A 19,239-nucleotide genomic window follows, 5' to 3' on the forward strand; every position below is an offset into this window, starting at 1 on the left:
GCACCTCTGTATTATACCATTTAGTAAGTCCAGTTAAGACCTGTCGGTATCTTCAAATTATGACACAACTACTGTTTCACACAGAGGTGGAAAACCACTGCTGTATATGGAGCTTTGTCTCCCTCTAGTGGTCAGTCTTAGTAATACAGTAGTGCTGATATTGTGACATAGTATACTGTATAGTGTTAAGCCTTTTTCTGACGATAAATACTGTTTGTGTTATAGTTTTTTTTATTGTAATCATATGAACATATATTTGGGTGTGTGTGTGTGTGTGTGTGTTTATTACATAAGAATCAGAATTTAAACTTTCATTTTTTTATTTCATTTTTTTATTGCTGTCATCATTTTTACACAAATGCACTACATACACGCCACGCTAAATGTAGACCTGACACTTAAAACGAAACAAACAGGCCTAACGTATTAACCAGTTCCCTAACATATAACAACATTTGTTTATATATAAATGAATCCATTACACTTTAAAAACTAGAAAAGCCAAATGCCATAAAAATCTTCAAAAGTCCACATTTGGATCATAAAACGGGATCTGTCCTGGGATCATCATCATTTAGTCTAAAAGGAGAAAACAGGGAATGTGTCAGGATATGTGACATTTTTGATTTGTATAAAAAAAAAAAAACATTAGAATATTTTGGGTAGTTTGAATTTATATATATGTCTAAGCTAAATTCAAACCACCCAAAATATTTGAATTCCAGAATAATAATAATGATAATGTAGAACATAACAGATTACAATTGAGTTACTGGAAGATTACTTTAAAATACCATACTGTTGTATCTTACCTTCATCATGGTAGCCAAGACACCGTAGAGAATGGAGATGAGGAAAAAAATGAGGAAAGTGAAAGCCATATACCAGCTATCCACAACTGTGTCCTGGTTCAGTCCAGCATGCATGATGTCATCTAAGAAATCACAGTCCTTCAAGGAGTCTGTGAATGAATTCAGCCGTGTAGGATTTGTTAGTTAACTAGACTTTGTTACACTGTAAAGAGATATTAATAAACTAATCCATGCAGTTACCAGACATACTCAGAAATGTGTGGTTAACATAGTATGTGCAATCTGTAAAGTGCAAGAACGGTTTGGATCAAACTAGCACCTGGTTTAGATATATCCAGGGATTTGGTGATGTTTGCATGTGTCACCCTGCAGGTGATGTTCGCCCCAGGCAACCAGATGACTTGGGACAGACGCAGGTGGCTTTGGATGCTGAACTTTCCGTTTGGGCCTCTGTGGGGTTCACTAGTGTCGTAGTCCAACAGTTCCTTGGTGTCGTCCAGAAACCAAGTGACGTTAATGGATGCGGGGCTGAAGCCGAAGACCAGGCACACAAGTTCACCAGAGCCCTGGAGCAAGGTCGCTGAGGGTTCGCTGTGGGTCACTGTGGCTGGAGAAGATAGTCGTGAAAGAGTTTTTGTCAATGAATGTGTTTTGGGGAAGAAAAAAAAACAAGGAACATTTGTATTGAAGTGCTTTCATAACAAATTTAAATCAATTTAATCAAGTGAGAGCAAACGTTTTAAAGGCGTTCTACTTCTTTTCTTCTTTAGCTTTGTGCGCACACTGCTGCTCTTGAGCTGCTATCATTGAGAGCCAGGTGAGGTGGATAAAACACAGTAGTGACGTTGATCTCTATCTGCGATGTAATAAACTACACCAGTAAACTGTAATTGACTTGATGCTAATTGACAGCTCACCAAACACATCCTTCATAGTGCTTTCAAAAGGCCTTTCAGATGACTCGTGTCTGACAACACAAGAATACGTAGACTCCTTGTCCTCTGTTCTTGATGTGTTCAGTCTGCTGCTCATTGAATATGTGCTGCTCCCTGTGTATTTCCACGTTGGACTGTTGGTGAAGTGAGTTGAAGGGAGTCTCTGGCCATTCTCCTCCCAGTACACTATGATATTTGACGGGAAAAATCTGGAGACTTGGCAAACAAGTGCGAGGCCGTCCGAGGTGGAAAGGTCATCGGCAGTTGGTTGTATTATCTTCACTGCTGGTGGATGCAGCTCTTGAGAAACACAAAGAGAAGACAAAAGTAAATGAAGCTTTATATTTTTAACATTTCAATCAAATCATTTAGTCTCTCGCAACCTCCACAAACATCATGGACAATATCATTTTTTTAATGTAAAGTTTCTGATCCAATCTGGCCTTCTTAAACTTTGTTGAACTCTCTATAATTTCAGAAACATCTATAAGCAATGGCAAGGAAACAAATGCATCATTTTTTTCTGCAAAACACTACCTCTGCTTTTGGTTGTATGGTCCTCATAGCCCTGCTTGGAACATCGGTGCTTGGCCTCACAAGACACTTGTTTAAATGCATGCCAATCCTCCGCTGACACATTGAGGAAGCTCCGCAAAGTTTCGGTCCCATTGCTGTGACTCACTGGAGGCTCCTTGTGGGCATTCAGGGAATAACTGCTCCCACCTACTTTCCAGGTGACGGAGACGTCGTTAAGGGAAGGGCCGACCAGAAGACAGGTGATAGTCACTTGTCCCTTGTTCTGAAGCTCGTCGAGTGGCGGCCCCTGAACATATACGCCAACTATCTGAGATGATGCAGGAGTTACTGAAAAAAGAATGTGACATTGAAGTGGCAGAAAATGCAACACCCATCAAGTAATGGTTATGAGAAAGAAAAAAAAAAATGCTTAATGGATGGTGAATGGATTTATTCTCTACCAATTTTCATTTTACCTGAGCAGAGGCTGATCTTTCTCACATTTGTGTTCAGAGACTTGTCAGATACTTCACACGTGAAGACGTTCCCTGTTTTCCACTCTGCGTGAGGGACATGAAGTTGGCTGGTTACTGCCACACGTCCATCTTCACCCATGCTGATGTCATTGGTTGATGAAGATCTCTGCTGGGACTCAGAAGACCATTTAACTTGAGGGTTGAAGCCCCAGGCAAAGCACAGGAGCCTCTGTGGTCCTGACTCTTCACTGGAGGCCAGAAGAAGTTCCACTGATGGGTCCACTAAATAAGAGATGAATCAGTGCATTAATGAATCAATGATTGTGTCTATTACAGATCAATTAAGTGTGAAACATGAAATCAACCGCCACTAAGGGAAAGAAGAGTTACTCCTCTCACCAAAGAAGTTGCCTGTGGATTTTGACTTGAAGCTGTTGGAGAATCCTTGGGTCACTTTGCAGGTGAAACTTGTGTCTTTCTTCAAATGTCTTGAAGGAACAGAGAAACTTCTACTGATTGAACGGAGGCCTGGGGCTTTAGCAAATTCAACATACTGTTTGTCAGAGATGTCAACACCGTTGGCTTGAAAGTCGATGTACAGGTCGCGTGATGAGAGTTTTGTGACATCACACTCCAGCACAGCACTGTCTCCTTTCAGCAAAGCTTTGAGAGATCTCCTGATCTCAACCAATGGAGCTGTAACTGCAGGTCCTGGATGATACAGAAAGAAAACCAAGCAGAATTTATTCTTTTATGCACTTTGCTGTCACAAGACATCTGGTTGTCATGGTGTATAGTTGTCTTACCTGCGATATTCACAGTGCTCTTAGTGGATGAGAAGCACTTATGGTCAGCTTTACATGTTATCGTCTTGAGTTGTTTCCATTCACTTGAAGAAACCGTCAGTTCACTGACTAAATGAGTTGTGTTTGCGTCATCTCTCACTACGCTACCCGGTGGGACTCTCTCATCCATCAGCCAGGTCACCTTGGCATCAAGAACAGTGCGGACAAAACATGTTGCTTTTACGGAGGGTTCTGTCATCATTACTGTCTTGAAGCTGGGAATCTCCACATGGATGGAAGGAGGGTTCCTTGTATGATCTGCAGGAATAAAACGTGTTTGGTCCTAATTGTTCATTTAAACCATTCAAATAATGCATGCATTTTTCTCTTAAAACATTGATATGTTCATATTTCCATATTGTGCCGTGAGACAGTAGACAGACATACTTACATTGACAAATACTTATTGTTTTTATAAATTCCTGATTGTTGTGAATGGACTTGCACGTAAAACTTGAGGCCTGTGCCCACTCAGTCATATTTGGCTCGATCTCACTGCTTAGACTGAAGGTTTTCTCCATTTCCTCCACACTCTGCAGCTTCCTTTGGAGTGGCACAATATTTAGAGGTTGGCTGTCCTGCTTCCACTCCACACTCAGTTTGTCTGGAAAGAAACCTCTAATGGTGCAGATGAGTCTGATTGGCGAGGTCCCGAATTCACCCTCCCAATCTGGGTGTAGTGTGATGTTTGGCGAGATAACCCGCTCTCCTGTGATAAAGAGGAGATAGTTACGTCTTTACTTGCCTCATTGTAAACGTTAGATGTACACATTTTTAAAATATGCACAGACTTCATCCCTTCAGTTATACATACCTTCAAATTTTGGTCAAGTAACCCTTTTTGTCGATTCTAAATATAATATCTTTGTATTTAGGCTAGATGGCAGAGTTGCGCTGTTACAGTGTCTGGTGTCTTATAGTCAGGTGGAGACAGGGCTGGGGGCTGTTGCACAGATGTCGCAACATGGCAGGGCAGAGTGATCAGAGCTAGCAGCAAGCGGAAGCATTGAGTAACACCCAGGTCCCAAAAAAGTACCAAAATACAGAAGTGAAACAATGCAAAGAGCAATGGTGCCTCACGGACAGCAGGTGTGAGGTGTGGCTGTGTCAGTTAGAGAAACAGAGTGCACATTTAAATTTAAGTCTCATATCACTTTACATGTTTCCAGAAAGATTTCACATGGCTTCTCATGACATTGCAAGGTTTCAGTTCTCGACTCTGTTAATATTAGACCCGAGAACTTACCAACTGCAAATGTTCATATTCATTTGAACATGGGCTGATGATTCCAGGTGCTAGGGAGGTGATGAACATAAGAACATAGTGCATAATAAAGTGTTTCTTTCAACGACGAAATGCTTGAAAAAAAAAAAAAGGAAGTACTGTCGTGAGTATTATAAATGATAGTTTATAGGTGAAACTACAGGCAGTATGTACAATTTCAAAATAATGATTAAAAAAACAGTAGGAGCAACATCAATGGTTATCTTCATTTAAAGATTTATTTTCAAAAAAGACATAAAGCTCTTGTAATTAAAATGAAAATGGACAGTTGTGATTACTTACATGATACTATTGAGTTTATAAGAAGAAATGTATGAATTCTTTTTTTTTTTTTTTTTCAAACAAAAGTTTCACCTTGTTTCAATTAACCTGAAAAGAGAAAAAAGTATATGGATTAGTGATATTGTAAAATAAACGTATCAACATATGGAATAAACTAAATGTTACAACTGCCTTCTGTTGCAATTTGTTGTTGTTATTTGGTAAATTAATTTAGCTTATTTAACCTATGACCCACAATTACAGCAATTGTAAAATAGTATTCAGTTCACTATAATGGCGCTGACATTTTAAATCATTTATTTTTGGCTCAACATTTTAACTTGTTCTCAACTCGGTATACTACAGGTTACCAAAGCATTCAACCCACCTCTCGTATAGTCTGTGAAACACTTTATGCTTTACAAAGGGGACTTTTATTTTAAGTTTATAATATTGCAAAACAATAAATTGCACAAGCTCTGCTGTTTTTGTGTGCACCCACTGAACGTGCATGTATCATTCAGTGATAGCTGAGCTTTTGTTGCAGACACTTTTAGAATGTATTATAAAAACGCATTATGTAAAAAGATTATTAACAAAATTAACATTTTGTTATTGGATGTTAAAGTGGCAATCCATAAGATTTCAGTCCCATGTTTTTGTTACATGAGCTTCAAGTTTTCAGAATTATGTACTCCATTTTCTGTGTATATACAATGGACAAAAATGTTGATGTAGCATTTCTGTCCAGGATGGAGCCACCGACACCCAGTTTGTAATATAGAAAAATAAAGAAATATTCCACTACATTCCTCAGTGGGCCATAGGCTCAATCACCATTGTGTTTCCTCCTTCGGTGATAGATAGCGACTTAACGGACATTTACTTAAATTAAAATCTTTGAGATTTTACGTTAAATAAAGGAGTTACAGCAGCAATACAGTATGTGGTCAAACGTTATTTACTGACGTAGATGATTAATATCATCACGGCTATACCCTGTATGAACCTTTTGTCACTCTTCATGTTAGAGGAGTTTTCAGCCAACACATCTGTGTTGTGTGAATACATAACCCTATTTACTCAGTTGTCTTTTTCTGGTTCAATCCAAATCTGTGCACGACTCTAACATAAAAACTCATCATTACCTTGAAAGCAGTGGTTCCAATGGTGAACAGCAGAGTGATGAGGAAGAGAAGGATGAAGGTGAGGGCTGTGCTTCCCATGTTATCTTCTTCGTCCCATGCACTGTTCCATTGGTAGACCTCTGGATGTAGTGTACAGTAATGATTCAGTTAACACTTTGGACAAATGCAGCTTTGAACAGCAGCTCATGAGACAATGACCAAATTCTGTCAACGACCAAATTCTATTAACTTTCCTGTTGTAGGGTAACTTATTTTATATTCTAGCAGGTCAGAGTGGATCTAATCACTAAATCAATCAGTTTAGTATATCAAACAAAGTTTGAAATAGAGTATTACAAATTAAAGGAATAGTATTGGCATATGTCTTGTTACTTATTACATTGTTATTAGTTAACCATAAAGCCTCATTGTTTAGCATATCCTTGTAAAATGTTGATTATGTTGATTTAAGTCGTCCTACAATGATCCTGAATTGCTTTTGAAAGTCCCCATTAATGTTGTGGCAGGCATGACTTGACTTGTGAATTAAGATATTAATAATTTGATGGAAAGACCACAGAGTTGGAGTTAGACCTTTAACAATCGTCTATCTTGTGAAGGGGGTGCAAGACCCAGTGGAGGAAACGCATACACAAAGACAAGTCACACAAACAATGCACCGTCTACAAATAACAAAGAACAAATAGGATGTATTTAGTGAAATTGTTGCCTAAAGTTAGTGGGTTGTTGTGGTGTTATTCTAGTTAATACAATATGATGCGGTAAGTTTGATATATTTTTAGCAAACATGGTGATGACTACGCCTAATTTGTGTTGCATTAGGATAACACTGTGTCACTACACTTACAATAAACACGTAGCTCAAAATATTTCTTAACTAAAGACATGAACAGCATGCGACATACATCAACAGAGTTGCAAAGAGCTTTTTTTTTATTTTGATTTTGAAAAGCATTAAAAAGACAATCACAATGTCATATCACAAGCAACAAACGTCAAACAACAAACAGCAGAAGACACAGCGACACAAAATAACATCTACTGGGTCTTGCACGGTTCAGGGATGTTCATGTTGAGGTTGACCAGGTTGGTTCTTTCAAATGTTCTGTGCCCAATGGACCTGACAATAGCTTTAGTTGTGTTAGCCACAGACTCGTGGTGAACTACACAGCTAAACACCATGTCATTGTTATTCCACTGCTCAAGGCTGACAGATAACAGGCCATAAGCAGAATAGGATTCGTGGTTTCCTACGGGGTTTGTGGTATGGAACTCGTATTTTGAGTCTGCTATCTCGTCATCAACAAGCCAAGACACGAAAACCTCCTTAGGGAAGAAGTCTTTCACATAGCAAGTCAGGGTCACCGTTTTTTCACTAGTATGTTCTAGTGGAGGTAGCATATACACTGAAGGTCGCTGAGTCTTTCCTCCTGCAAGTGTGAGAGAACATTTAGAGCTCCTGCCACAGATAAATGTAACTACAGTACTGTGAAAAAATCTCTTAAAATACACTTAGAAATGACACTCAGATAACATGTTTGCTGGCATGACAAGAGGAATTAAACACAGGCTTTTAGTGCACAATTGCTGGTTTGTTTTCTTACCAATAATCCTTGTATAGGGTTCCTTAAGTGGATTAAACCAATTCTCATGTTCAACAATGCAGTTGAAGTTTGTTCCCTTGCTCCATTCGTCATACGTGATGTCAAGTGGAAGGATTATTTCACCTCTTTTTCCTTTAGGGGGCTCTATAGAGGCTCCAGGTATTGGCTCTCCTTTCTGGTTCTCCCAGAAAATCTTAGTGATGGATGGATTATTTACCTTGACATTACATTTTACAGTTCCTTTGCTGTTTACAAATATGTCTTCCATTGTGGGGCCTTCAACCATTAACTCCACATCTGCAACAGGACATTCCGTAGCTGCCAAGTAAGGAAGAATTATTGAATTGAAATAGCTGCAAAACAGAAAATGCAATTGCATTTCATTTTTTGAAGAAAAAGTAGGAATTTACTCACTAATTGGGTCTGGCTTTTTGTGAGTCAACGTTGCATTTACGAATGTTGGATGATGTTCACCTTTCCCCTTAAACTGACATGTTAACTGAGCGCCATAACTCCACTCACTGGATGGCAGCGTGACAAAACTTGCTGTACTGTACAGTGTAGTTTGATTCTCATCCTTTGTTCCCACAGGAGTAAGTGTTTTAGAGTTGGGGATTTCCTTGTCGTCTTTCAGCCATTTGAACCCATACTCCTTTGGTGAAAAATCTTTGGCAAAGCAGGAGAAGGAAACCTCGGTTTCCTCATCAGAGGAGGCCAACACTTTAAGAGTTGGCATGATATAAGGCACAACTGAAAAACAAACATATACACAAATATATATGTATGCAGAAGCAGGGAATAATGTGTATATATATATGCAGAAGCAATGTCAAAAAAATAGAAAAAAATGAGATAAAATGCTCATGTAAGCTACAATTACTATAGACTATGCTTTTTCTGTACTACTGTGTGCTACCTGCACACAGGCACATTGTGATTACTCTCCTCAGATTACCACCTACTGTAGCTCGTTACTAAATTGTGCAGAAATAATTAAAAAGAAAATAAGATTTTCATAGTAAAAAAATGTAAATAATAGAACAGCAGAGCTTTAATGCTCGCTTCTGCATATACACTGACTGCTCCGGCAAGCAAACACAGATTGAATGTTAATAATCAACAGACAGCTGAAGTGGGGGCAGACTGACACCAAGAAGAACTAGGATTATGCAGATAGATGGAAAGGAGCAGAACACATCGCAATAATCTGTTCTGAGACGGGTGCAGAGGACATATACAAGCAAAGAATGAAATCATCAGCAGCAGAGCTTCAGCCTTCTTGTTCCACCTCACTGTTAGGCCTATTATGAAATTAAAACGATTTAATTTAGTAGCATTTTATTTCCATGCTCTTTTCTGTGTTGATGTTCCTTTCAAATGACAGATTGGTGTATTTTTTATTTTTTTAATATTTAAACCAATTATTCCTCTCTTTTATGTTTATTTCACTCGTGTAAACATATCGGTTCCTCTAATAACATTTCTCAAGAAAACGCACAAAACCAAATAATAGAGACAGACTTAGTAGACTTATTGAACTTATAAAGTTTTGGCTATTTACAACTGTGTTCAAAATTATCATTTTTTATAATAAGCTTTATCAGTACTCTGCCTCAAATAACTGCCAATAGTCACCCAATTAAGTAGATTAAGTATATCATTTATCAGTAATTACCAAACAAACAGAGTTTTGTAATTTATAAATCTAATTAAAAAAAAACTTGAAATTGTTGCAATTATAGAATATGTTAATATCTCCACAATGTAAACCTACTAGATTTCAAATTATCTACAAAAATAGCATATATATATGACGTAGCGTGAGTCTTACTTGTCTTTGTAAAAGTGACATCTGCATTTCCCGCTACATGTGTCACGGCACATCGGAAAGTATTCTTTGGGTTCCAGTCCTGTTCGCTCAGTTGGATTTGACTGACTCCCGTATACAAGTTTCCCTTTTGTACTGGAGGGTACTGGATGAAGTCAGTCAAGGCATTGCCACCTACTTTGTTCCATGCAAAGGTCAGTGCGGAGGGTGTGAAGCCGGTGGCAAAGCAGCCAAGAGTGACTGTGTTTCCAGGCCCAGAACCACATTGTATCAGAGGAAACACAGTTGGTCGGGTTGAAGTGGCTAAAAAAGGAAAAACAAACGTGCAATTATAATTCAAAAATAAAATTCAAGATGACAGACATTTTCACCAAGTATTAGTTAAAACAGAGAGAAGACAATCGAGTTGATTGAGTCAATAGTGTAACAAGGCACAGTATTGTTGCCATTTAACACGACATTTTAAATGCTCTCAATACACAAACCTCTGTTTCCTTATGTCATTTATTTCGATGTTTTTGTTGCACCAAGTTTAACCTCCCTCAATGATAGCATTTGTGGTATTTATTTATGTTCTGTATATAAATAGGTAAATTACTTTAAATGCACAACTTTGACAATAATCATTAGTTTATTCTTTTAAATTGAAGGAATGGAAGTGTTAAGGCAGTTACCAGTTACCATCCATTACGATGACAATATTGATGGCAGTCATATTGTTACATAAACATATTACTTTATGTCAAATTCAAGCAGTTATGCATGAAATTAAAGAGTATTCTTACCTGATGAAACCGTTACTGTTGTACCCTTTCCCCAGTAGTCAAAAGCAGCATAGTAGCACAGTGCTGAATCTACTTAGCTCTTAGTATGAAAAGGCTACATCTAAAAATCTGCCTTCATATTTAATTAATCCCGCTATTTTATAAAATCCACTTCTAAACAAAAAATTCCATATCGAAAAATAAACAAAGCCAAAGATATTAGCCGCAAATATCCACCATTCTGTCCTATACTGAAAATATCGCTGTCCGACTTTTTACAGAAGATATACGGTATTAAAACACTTTACTTTTGAAGTGAGATTTTCGATATATATTAAATATGACACTCAAACATACCCTGATGTTGTTTTTAAATGGAACAAACCTTACCTGATGACACTGTTACCATAGTGCCTTTTCCCCAGTAGTCGAAAGCCCAGTAGTCACAGTTAAGAGAGTCAACTCGCACTTCTCACAAAAACTCATCACTTTAATCCCCCATTACTTAACGTCAAAAAGTCTGGTTTTGGCAACAGTTCAAATCGAGCTATAATATGCAGTTGTTGATGAACTAAACCGTTTTAAGCCTGACACAAATTCATTGCCAGGCAACAACATATTGTTTTCTGTCTTATCGCCGGCCATCAGTTGTGACTACATGAAAATTATGATAAATATTTAAGTAATGTGATCAAGAATTTCATTCTCTAATCAGAAATATTAAGATTCCATACCTGAAGTGACGGTGACCATGGTGCCTTTTCCCCAGTAGTCAAAACCGTAGTCACAGTTCAACAAATTATTAACCACTGCATACAAAAACCCGTTCCCAGATATCTACACATTCCATGGTTGGTTATCTCATGGCAATCTACCCTCCGACATATTTACCTTGAATTTTTGTCTACAAGGATTCAGAAGATGGAACTAACTTTGGTGGATTTTCACCACCAAATTTGAACCAATTCATAACACATTTAACATACAGTATCCCAGAAATGAATGAACTGTACGGTGTCACAACTTCATTTCTTAAAAAATACCAATACTGTGTATAAATCTAAATGTCTACATTAGAGAAAGAAAAATAAGAGTAGCTTACCTGATGTGACTGTTACCATCGTGCCTTTCCCCCAGTAATCAAAAGCACCGTCACAGTGTAATATGTCAACACGTCCAACATACAAAAACAAGCACTAAATATGGTATATTACACAGTGCAATTAAATGATCTATATGAAGACAAATAAAGCTTCTTTTACCTGTTTACTTGAGATGGTCATCATTGTTCCTTTTCCCCAGTAAGCAAAGTAGTAGTTTCAACAGCTCTTTAGTGCAAACATATTTAACAGCTCCTATCATCTAATAAATAAATGTACTTATTCAGTAAACTAGTGCATATACCGACAGTTTACCCTGATCTTTTTGCTATCCTATTTGCTGTTACTATTCTTTATAAGTCTATTACATCCTAGTTTAAGTGCAGTTGAAATCAACATAAATTTAATAATAAACCAGAAAAAATATAGAATTCTCTTCACTCAAAATATGTTTGATTGTTACTTACCAGAAGTCACTGTGACTTGTGTTCCTTTCCCCCAGTAGTCAAAGTATCACAGTGATAAACTACAACGTGCTTCTAATACAAATACTAACACTGTCATTTAAACCAGGACAAACATACATGTCTTACTGGCAAAGCAGTACCCACTGCTCTATTTATTAACCACATCCCTTGAGATATGCATTTCCTGTGGTCTAGGTTATATAAAATGAAGTGTGAGTTGCCAACAGTTGGTGAACACTTCCTCTGTATCAGACCCCCTGTCAGCTCCAGTTCCTGCTGCATACTATTAACCTATTAACTAGCCTACAAACCTTGTGTATATTCTAGTTCTGAACATTTCACATGTTTTAGGATTCATTCCTAAGTTTTAATGTACAGAACACAACTATGAAAGTTAACATATTTTAACATGATATCAAGTGTGCTGGCATTAACTTATGCCCGGCTGTGTGAGGAATTTTAAGTTTTAAAGCATTCCTAGTGCTGGATATTATGTGTCACAGTGTGTTTACTTAGGAAGTGTTAAACCAAGGAGTGTGGTCATTGAATGTATATTGAGTGTCTGTGATGGGGGTTTGAGGAATGTCAGAAGGTGTAAATCTGCGGGGGAAGAGGGTAGTTGACAGAGGTGTCTGCCCAGGACAATGGGTCAGGATCCAAGGAGGAGCTCATTGGACTTCAGCCAATCGTGGAGCTGATCGATAGGTTGAGGAATGTAACTCTGGGGGGACAAAGGAGCTGTTTGTCCCCTGAGAGAATCAGACTTCCTTCGTACCATGGGGCAGATACATCAATCTGTCCTGTGGTGTGAACGAGGTCTCATATTTCTTGAAATATTTTACTATCGATAGTGTAATTTGGTTTGTGATTGTTTTGGCTTCTGTTAACAATATTAAATACTTTTGATTTTGACCTGGACCTGCTGACTCCTGCCCTGCTTGCTGATGGAACAAAGAGTGCAAGAGGGGGGGCTGCTGCTTCTTCTCCTCAGTGGCCTTCTTCCCCTCTGTTTGAGAAATTTCTGAACATTACAGCTGCATGGAAGGTGAACATTTTATCTAAACAAATTTAAAGGATTAAGGCCAATATTTTCTGAGGAAGTAAACAACCTGTTTGTGACAACTGATGTTTTCACAATTTTCTGTTCAATCCGAAGCAATGACCTAACGACAAATATTCATTTCTGAGCTGGTCGCAGCGTGAGACCATCAAATCACTTTAATAAAGTTATTGAGTTACAGAAAGACTTAGCAATGACATTCTCTCTCACAATCACAGTAATTGCGGGTGTGATGATGAATTGCATCGATAAACAATTATTAATTGTCTATTCTATTCTAAATAGAATAAATTTGAATCAAACAACACATTCTCACCGCCATCTCTTCAAATACCGACAACTAGTCAGTGGCCCCTGAACTTCAAACTATCGTCCAAAACTGACGCTCTGGGTGCCGCTATAGCATCAGTTTATGTGTCAGTGACTGCCTGTCATTATAAGTTACTTACATGCATAGTGTCTTCTCAAAAAAAACTTCTATCTTCTCAGGAAGTTAGGTTTAGGCAACAAAACCACTTAGTAAGGTGGTTGGCGTTAACTTTACTGACTAACGACTCATATGACTAGCTAGTGGTGGTGCAACGGATCATAAACCTCACGGTTCGGATCGTATCACGTATCAGAGTCACGGATCGAATCACACATCGGTTCAGCACAAAAGAAAAAACGGATCAAATATAACTTTTAGAGATCCCTGATCATGTTTTTTCTTGCAGCTGATTCTAATTGCTGATCATTCATGATCCATATTGGCAGATACAGATCCTTTTATTGTTGTGTTTGATTATAGCAGCTGGTCTACAAGGCTCCAGACTATATCTTTTCAACTGCTCTGAAGTCAGTAAACCATCATAAATTCTAAATGTTATCCTTTTACTTTGTTATAGTAGTTTATAGTGGTTTTTTTTCTTATAATAACACATCATATAAATGATTAGGAAATAAAAGATTGTATTTTTATGGATTAAAACAAATCTTGTCATTCGTAGTTTTAATGATTAGAGCTAAACCGGTCTAATATCTATTTATGTTGCTGTGAAAACATCTCCTTCAATCAACTGTGTTGTTTTACTCATTTTCCAATGCTCATTTTCACTAAACAGAGCCTGAACGCATCATAATGTAACTGAACTGAACCTTCGTTTGTTAGCTGTTAGTGTTGTTTACAGTGTTACATTATCAGAGATCAGCGACTAGAAAATCATGAAAGCCGATGTCCTGATCGCATATTTAACTGAATGTTGGAGGATAACGATCGTCGGTAAAACTGTTTTCACACTGTGGTGGTTAATGTTAAACTGTGTAATTTAATCTGCGGTTCACATGCGTGCCGAACCGTGAGGGAGGATCCGTACAGATCACGGATCGACGTTGGTCTGTTACACCACTACTAGCGAGTGACTAACGGCTCATGTGACTAATGAGTGTCGTGGCAAAATGTCAACAGTGACTTTTAGTTTCGTACGGGACACCTTGCTCTTTATACTAGGTCAGTTGCTCTGAGCGTCTAATAATGACGCGGGTGTGTTTACATTGGAGTTAGTTGAAAGTGCGGTGTGTCTGTGTCAGACGCCGAGGGGCGCTGACCAAGCATCGGTATTTGACAAGTTGGGTATGAGACCCATTTGAAAACCAATTCTTCAATAAAAATACTTATTTTCCCTTCAGCACTATCTTACTATCGTGGCTGCATTTCTTACAAACATACAAGCAGAGAATAACCAAGACATTTAGATGCCCCCAGATTTTAGTTCAGGTGTTTGCAGCGTGTTCACCAAACTGTCTTACATCATTGCCAAAGCCACACCGTCATAGACAAAATTACCCTTTTTTAGCAAATCCTCTGGTAGATATTTTTTTCTATAATTTACGATAACAACAACATGGCTTACAATTTGTTCAGCCAGTTCGTGCTTTCAACAAGAAGGAAAATACAGATTTGGTATTTGTCACACCACCGAAACATGAAACGGAGCATTAAGAGCACTGCCTGTCTTCAAGTTCTAGTTACATGAGACACGCATCACAAATCTACATAATTAGTGTTTGTTTGTGATTATATGGTTTGATCTGTTGTTTCATTTGTCCATCACTTTGGTCATGAAATATCTTGTCAGCCACTGAAAAGATTGTCATTGAATTTTGTACAGACATTCAAGTTCCCAGAGGAATCCTAGTGACTTTGGTGATCCCCTGACTTTACCTTTAGCGTCACCATACAATTGACATTTGTGGTTTTGAGTGAAATGTGTCACTTACATGGATTTTCATTAAATTGGATACAGATTTCCATGTTTATCTCAGGATGAATTCTACTGACTTTGGTGATCCCCCTAGCACAGGGGTCAATAATAGGCGGACCGCGGAGCCAATCAAAGATGGGTATTCTGACAAGTTTCCTGACTCGAGTGAGACGTGACGAGGAAAGAGAACGAGGAGTAGGAGAATAATTACGCAAGTCAGAGAAGTTATTTTACATGACGTTCTCCAAAAACAGAAAAGTGTTCAGAGAGACCAGAGAGACCAGATTCTTAAACCAAGAATGAACAGACTCTTCCATAGGTTAATTCTTCCCACTGACAGTTTAAAACCAGTATGTTTCATATGTTCAGAGACCGTGCCGATTATTAAAAGCGGTAATGTGAAGCCCCACTACAAGCCAAAGCACAACTCTTTTGAGCAAACGTACCCACTCACATCTGAAATCAAGGCACAGATAAATAAACCTAAGAGCCCAATATGATCAGAATCCTAACACGTTAATTAATTGACCAACTATGATGTTAACAGAGATAATAGAGCTGAAACAAGTGGTTTAATAACCACAGATAAAGTCCATGCTCACACATTTATCTTGTTAGGAGATGAGACAAATATAATATCGTGGCTTTTTTGATTGACATCACTTCACACCTGAATTAACTGAATTTAAAGCTGCAGGGCAATTCAGTGAAATACATTTTTCTAAAATGAATTACTTCATTTTAACCTGAGGTGAAATCATTTTATAACTATGCACCATTTCCTCTAAAATCCCATTTGAAATTAGACAAATCATGAATGTGATTTGAAGTTAGCTCATGCATGCAATTTTGAAGAGCTTTAATTTTGAAATGCTACATCAGAATGTCCTGGTTCTCTCTGAGTGACACCTTGAGGTGGTCTGCTATTAAGATGCACATTTTTCAAAAGCTTTCTGTTATGTCAGTTATTCTTTAATCCAGCCCTTATTTTACTTGAAATGAGAAGAACATTTATTGATGTATTTCTATATATTCTTGAATATATATCTATATATCTCTATATATATATATATATATATATATATATATATATATATATATATATATATATATGTATATATATATGTGTATATATATATATATATATATATATATATATATATATATATATATATATATATATATATATATGTATATATATATGTGTATATATATATATATAAATATATATAGATATAGATATAGATAGATAGATAGATAGATAGATAGATAGATAGATAGATAGATAGATAGATAGATGGCACTAAATAGCGCAAGTTAGACATTATTGTAATGTTCTGGACTTTTGTCCGAGGAGATTTTCTCAATCTGGACCTTTTGGAATGTTAATTGAATACCTCTGCCCTAGCAGGTCAAAGTTTGTATTTTTTCTACTTTTTTTTGTCTGAATACCTGCAACTGACTGCATTCCTGTTGGCCTCGGCTGTTTTTTTGTCAACACAATCGGAAATAAAAATTGTACATGCTAAACACCGTAAGACATGACATAAGATATACCCTCTTGGGAGCACGCTCATGTGATTGATTGAAAATGAATGAGACATCTGATTTGTTACAGATAATTCCCTGTTGAAAAAAATGCATATTTGAATTGAGCGACATCAGGGGAGTATAAAAAAAAAAAAACACCCACAAATGCAGTGAAGTTCACACATGTCAAGCAGTTTATAAATGCAGGTTCAACAGTTTGTATATAAATGTAAATACAAAATGTTTTAGATGAAAATTTCAAATCCTTTTAAATACACTCATTTGTGGATTTATTACATTTATTTAAAACAAGAAAATATTTGTGAATGCAGCCGAAATGTATTTGTGAATCTTATTTCTTTTATAGGCGGATTTTGTTTACATTTACATATAATGATACCTATATTTTGTGTGCATTGAAAAATATTTTTGTGGAGAGAGTTATTGATACTGTAGTTTATCACAAACGGACTGCAAAACTAACGTCATTTCAACACTCTCAGCTGCCATCAACCATCAAACGTGGTTGCAAAAAGATGGCAACGGCCAAAAACCAAGATGGCGACTGCCAAAACTTCGAACTCAAGGCTTCAAAACAGTAGTCCACCAACCGAAATGAGAAGTCTCGGTGACTCTGCACTATACTGTACAGTCGATGGCTGTGTTGCACCACGATTTTTCTACACTAGTCCAGAACGGACAAACACTGACAAACCAAACGGCTCTAGCGAGAGCCTTCGGCTATTTAACTTCACCTGTGTAACACGCATCATAAAACAAAAGCTCAATTCAAGCTCTTCCAATTACCTGTTGATAACCAGCATACTTTTAGTGCTTCTGATACTTATTTTAAATTGTTATTACTCAGTGGTATTGGTTCAGACTATGCAGTGGTCTGAACAGACGGTATCAGTTATAATTGATTAATTATTTTCATCTTGAAAACATATAAATCCTTTTTTTCAGCCTTATTTTGTGTAATTTGTTGTATTATCATGTAGGCTATTATCAGTGCCTGTGTCTGAGCCTTAAGGCTCTCGGTCTAAAGTTTCAGTTTGTTAACTGGATGCGGAAGCACCTGTTGTGGTGAAGATTGTTTCCTCTGTGTTACATAAATATTAACCAGTAAGGATGTTGATAACCACAAGTCAAAAATGTGCAGACATTTTCATTTCTCTTTTGATAGCATCTCTATTTCACTTAACAATTTGTCTGTTGGTATAGATGTAACAAATCCTTAACTTGTGACCAATATTTCACATTTAAAACATACTTTATTAAGCCTGACATCAAAGTAGTCACAGATCTGTGTTTTTATGATTGTTTGTCAGAATGAAGGGTAAAACTGAAAAACATGCATTTCCATAGTGCTTTTGGGAAACTATCTGATACTGTGCCTCAAGAAAAGAACTTCAAAAATATAATAATGAAACAATAAAACAAACACATAGAAATATTGTTATTGCTATACATTGTGCAGTAAAACTATGAACAAATGACATCCACCTGATGTGAATGAGACACATCACTGTATGTTGTTTTTTCCGTATGTGGAATTATCTTTGCTTGAGCATAAGAAAGAAGGATAAAATTGAAAAACAGACATTTCCCTTCCACTATTCCATTGGATATTACATTTCATCAGTTTCTAATAAGTTTGGAAAACGGCCTGGTTTTGTGAAATTGTCCTTTTTTCTTTTGGCACAGTGACTTTGTGACTCAGTTCCGGACAGGTTTTTGTATTACCATATATCACTGTGGTACCCACTCCCCGAGTACACAGTGCTAGATACTCGAACAAAAACCTTTGCCTGATGGTTCATGGTCAGAATTTTTTGCTCTTTTTACACTATATTTCAGTAACTTTCTACAGTAAAACTATGAAATCATGAAAGAACAGCCCACTTTTGCTTCTTTTTATTTGTAATTTTACCGAATACATTTTTAATTACCTAATTATTGTAAATTTTTAAATACTTTTTGAATATTAACCTGATCCCCTGTGGAAAAGATATTACTTTTAAGCTCATGATATTACATTATTCTCAGTCTTCAAACATGTTTATTTTTCCTAAGAAGAGTCTTATCAGATACGTACAGGCAGCAGAAATCAGTCTCACTTTCTGACTTGTTTTCTGGATCCGCAGTATTCACAGCATTTCCTTCTCAGTGGAAGGAGGTTTTTGTCACATGATGTATCACTGTGCCGCTGCTATGTCTACACTGTGATAAAACTCCATACAAAAACTCCACCCTGGACACTGGCTATCGCGACACACAAATGCTGTTACATTATTTATAATGTGTTTTTCATATTAGTTTAACAAGAAATGTTAAGGTTTATTCATGATGTTTAAATGTGTTT

General features: G+C 37.1%; 1 protein-coding gene across 3 annotated transcripts; it reads right to left on the reverse strand.

The window, feature by feature from the left end:
• Positions 1 to 308: 308 nt before the first annotated feature.
• LOC137885710 (uncharacterized) lies at positions 309 to 18,712 on the reverse strand. 3 transcript variants are annotated; one of them, XM_068728054.1, is made up of 12 exons: positions 18,635 to 18,712; positions 11,577 to 11,625; positions 9,714 to 10,013; positions 3,976 to 4,293; positions 3,546 to 3,842; positions 3,139 to 3,450; positions 2,740 to 3,021; positions 2,285 to 2,611; positions 1,730 to 2,047; positions 1,132 to 1,419; positions 813 to 961; positions 309 to 579 (listed from the first exon to the last, which is right to left on the reverse strand). In XM_068728054.1, the coding sequence occupies exons 1-12, from the start codon at positions 18,695 to 18,697 to the stop codon at positions 571 to 573; spliced, it is 2,712 nt and encodes a 903-aa protein (XP_068584155.1). In that variant the 5' UTR covers positions 18,698 to 18,712; the 3' UTR covers positions 309 to 570. The 3 variants fall into 3 exon arrangements, with proteins under 3 accessions (XP_068584155.1, XP_068584157.1, XP_068584158.1); XM_068728056.1 differs by lacking the exons at positions 11,577 to 11,625; positions 18,635 to 18,712 and adding an exon at positions 11,209 to 11,285; XM_068728057.1 differs by lacking the exons at positions 11,577 to 11,625; positions 18,635 to 18,712 and adding an exon at positions 10,865 to 10,956.
• Between the last annotated feature and the right edge of the window lie 527 nt (positions 18,713 to 19,239).

Source organism: Cebidichthys violaceus, unplaced genomic scaffold (assembly GCF_023349555.1).
Source record: "Cebidichthys violaceus isolate CVI_PGR_0920_01 unplaced genomic scaffold, fCebVio1.0.p SCAF_40, whole genome shotgun sequence".
Lineage (NCBI taxonomy): Eukaryota > Metazoa > Chordata > Actinopteri > Perciformes > Stichaeidae > Cebidichthys > Cebidichthys violaceus.

Coding starts and splice junctions, on each gene's coding strand:
- LOC137885710 (XM_068728054.1), bottom strand. CDS start 18,697: ATGAACCATCAGGCAAAGGTTTTTGTTCGAGTATCTAGCACTGTGTAC. Junction 2,048..2,284: donor CCATACAACCAAAAGCAGAG/GTAGTGTTTTGC, acceptor GTGTTTCTCAAG/AGCTGCATCCACCAGCAGTG. Junction 962..1,131: donor CCTGGATATATCTAAACCAG/GTGCTAGTTTGA, acceptor ATTCATTCACAG/ACTCCTTGAAGGACTGTGAT.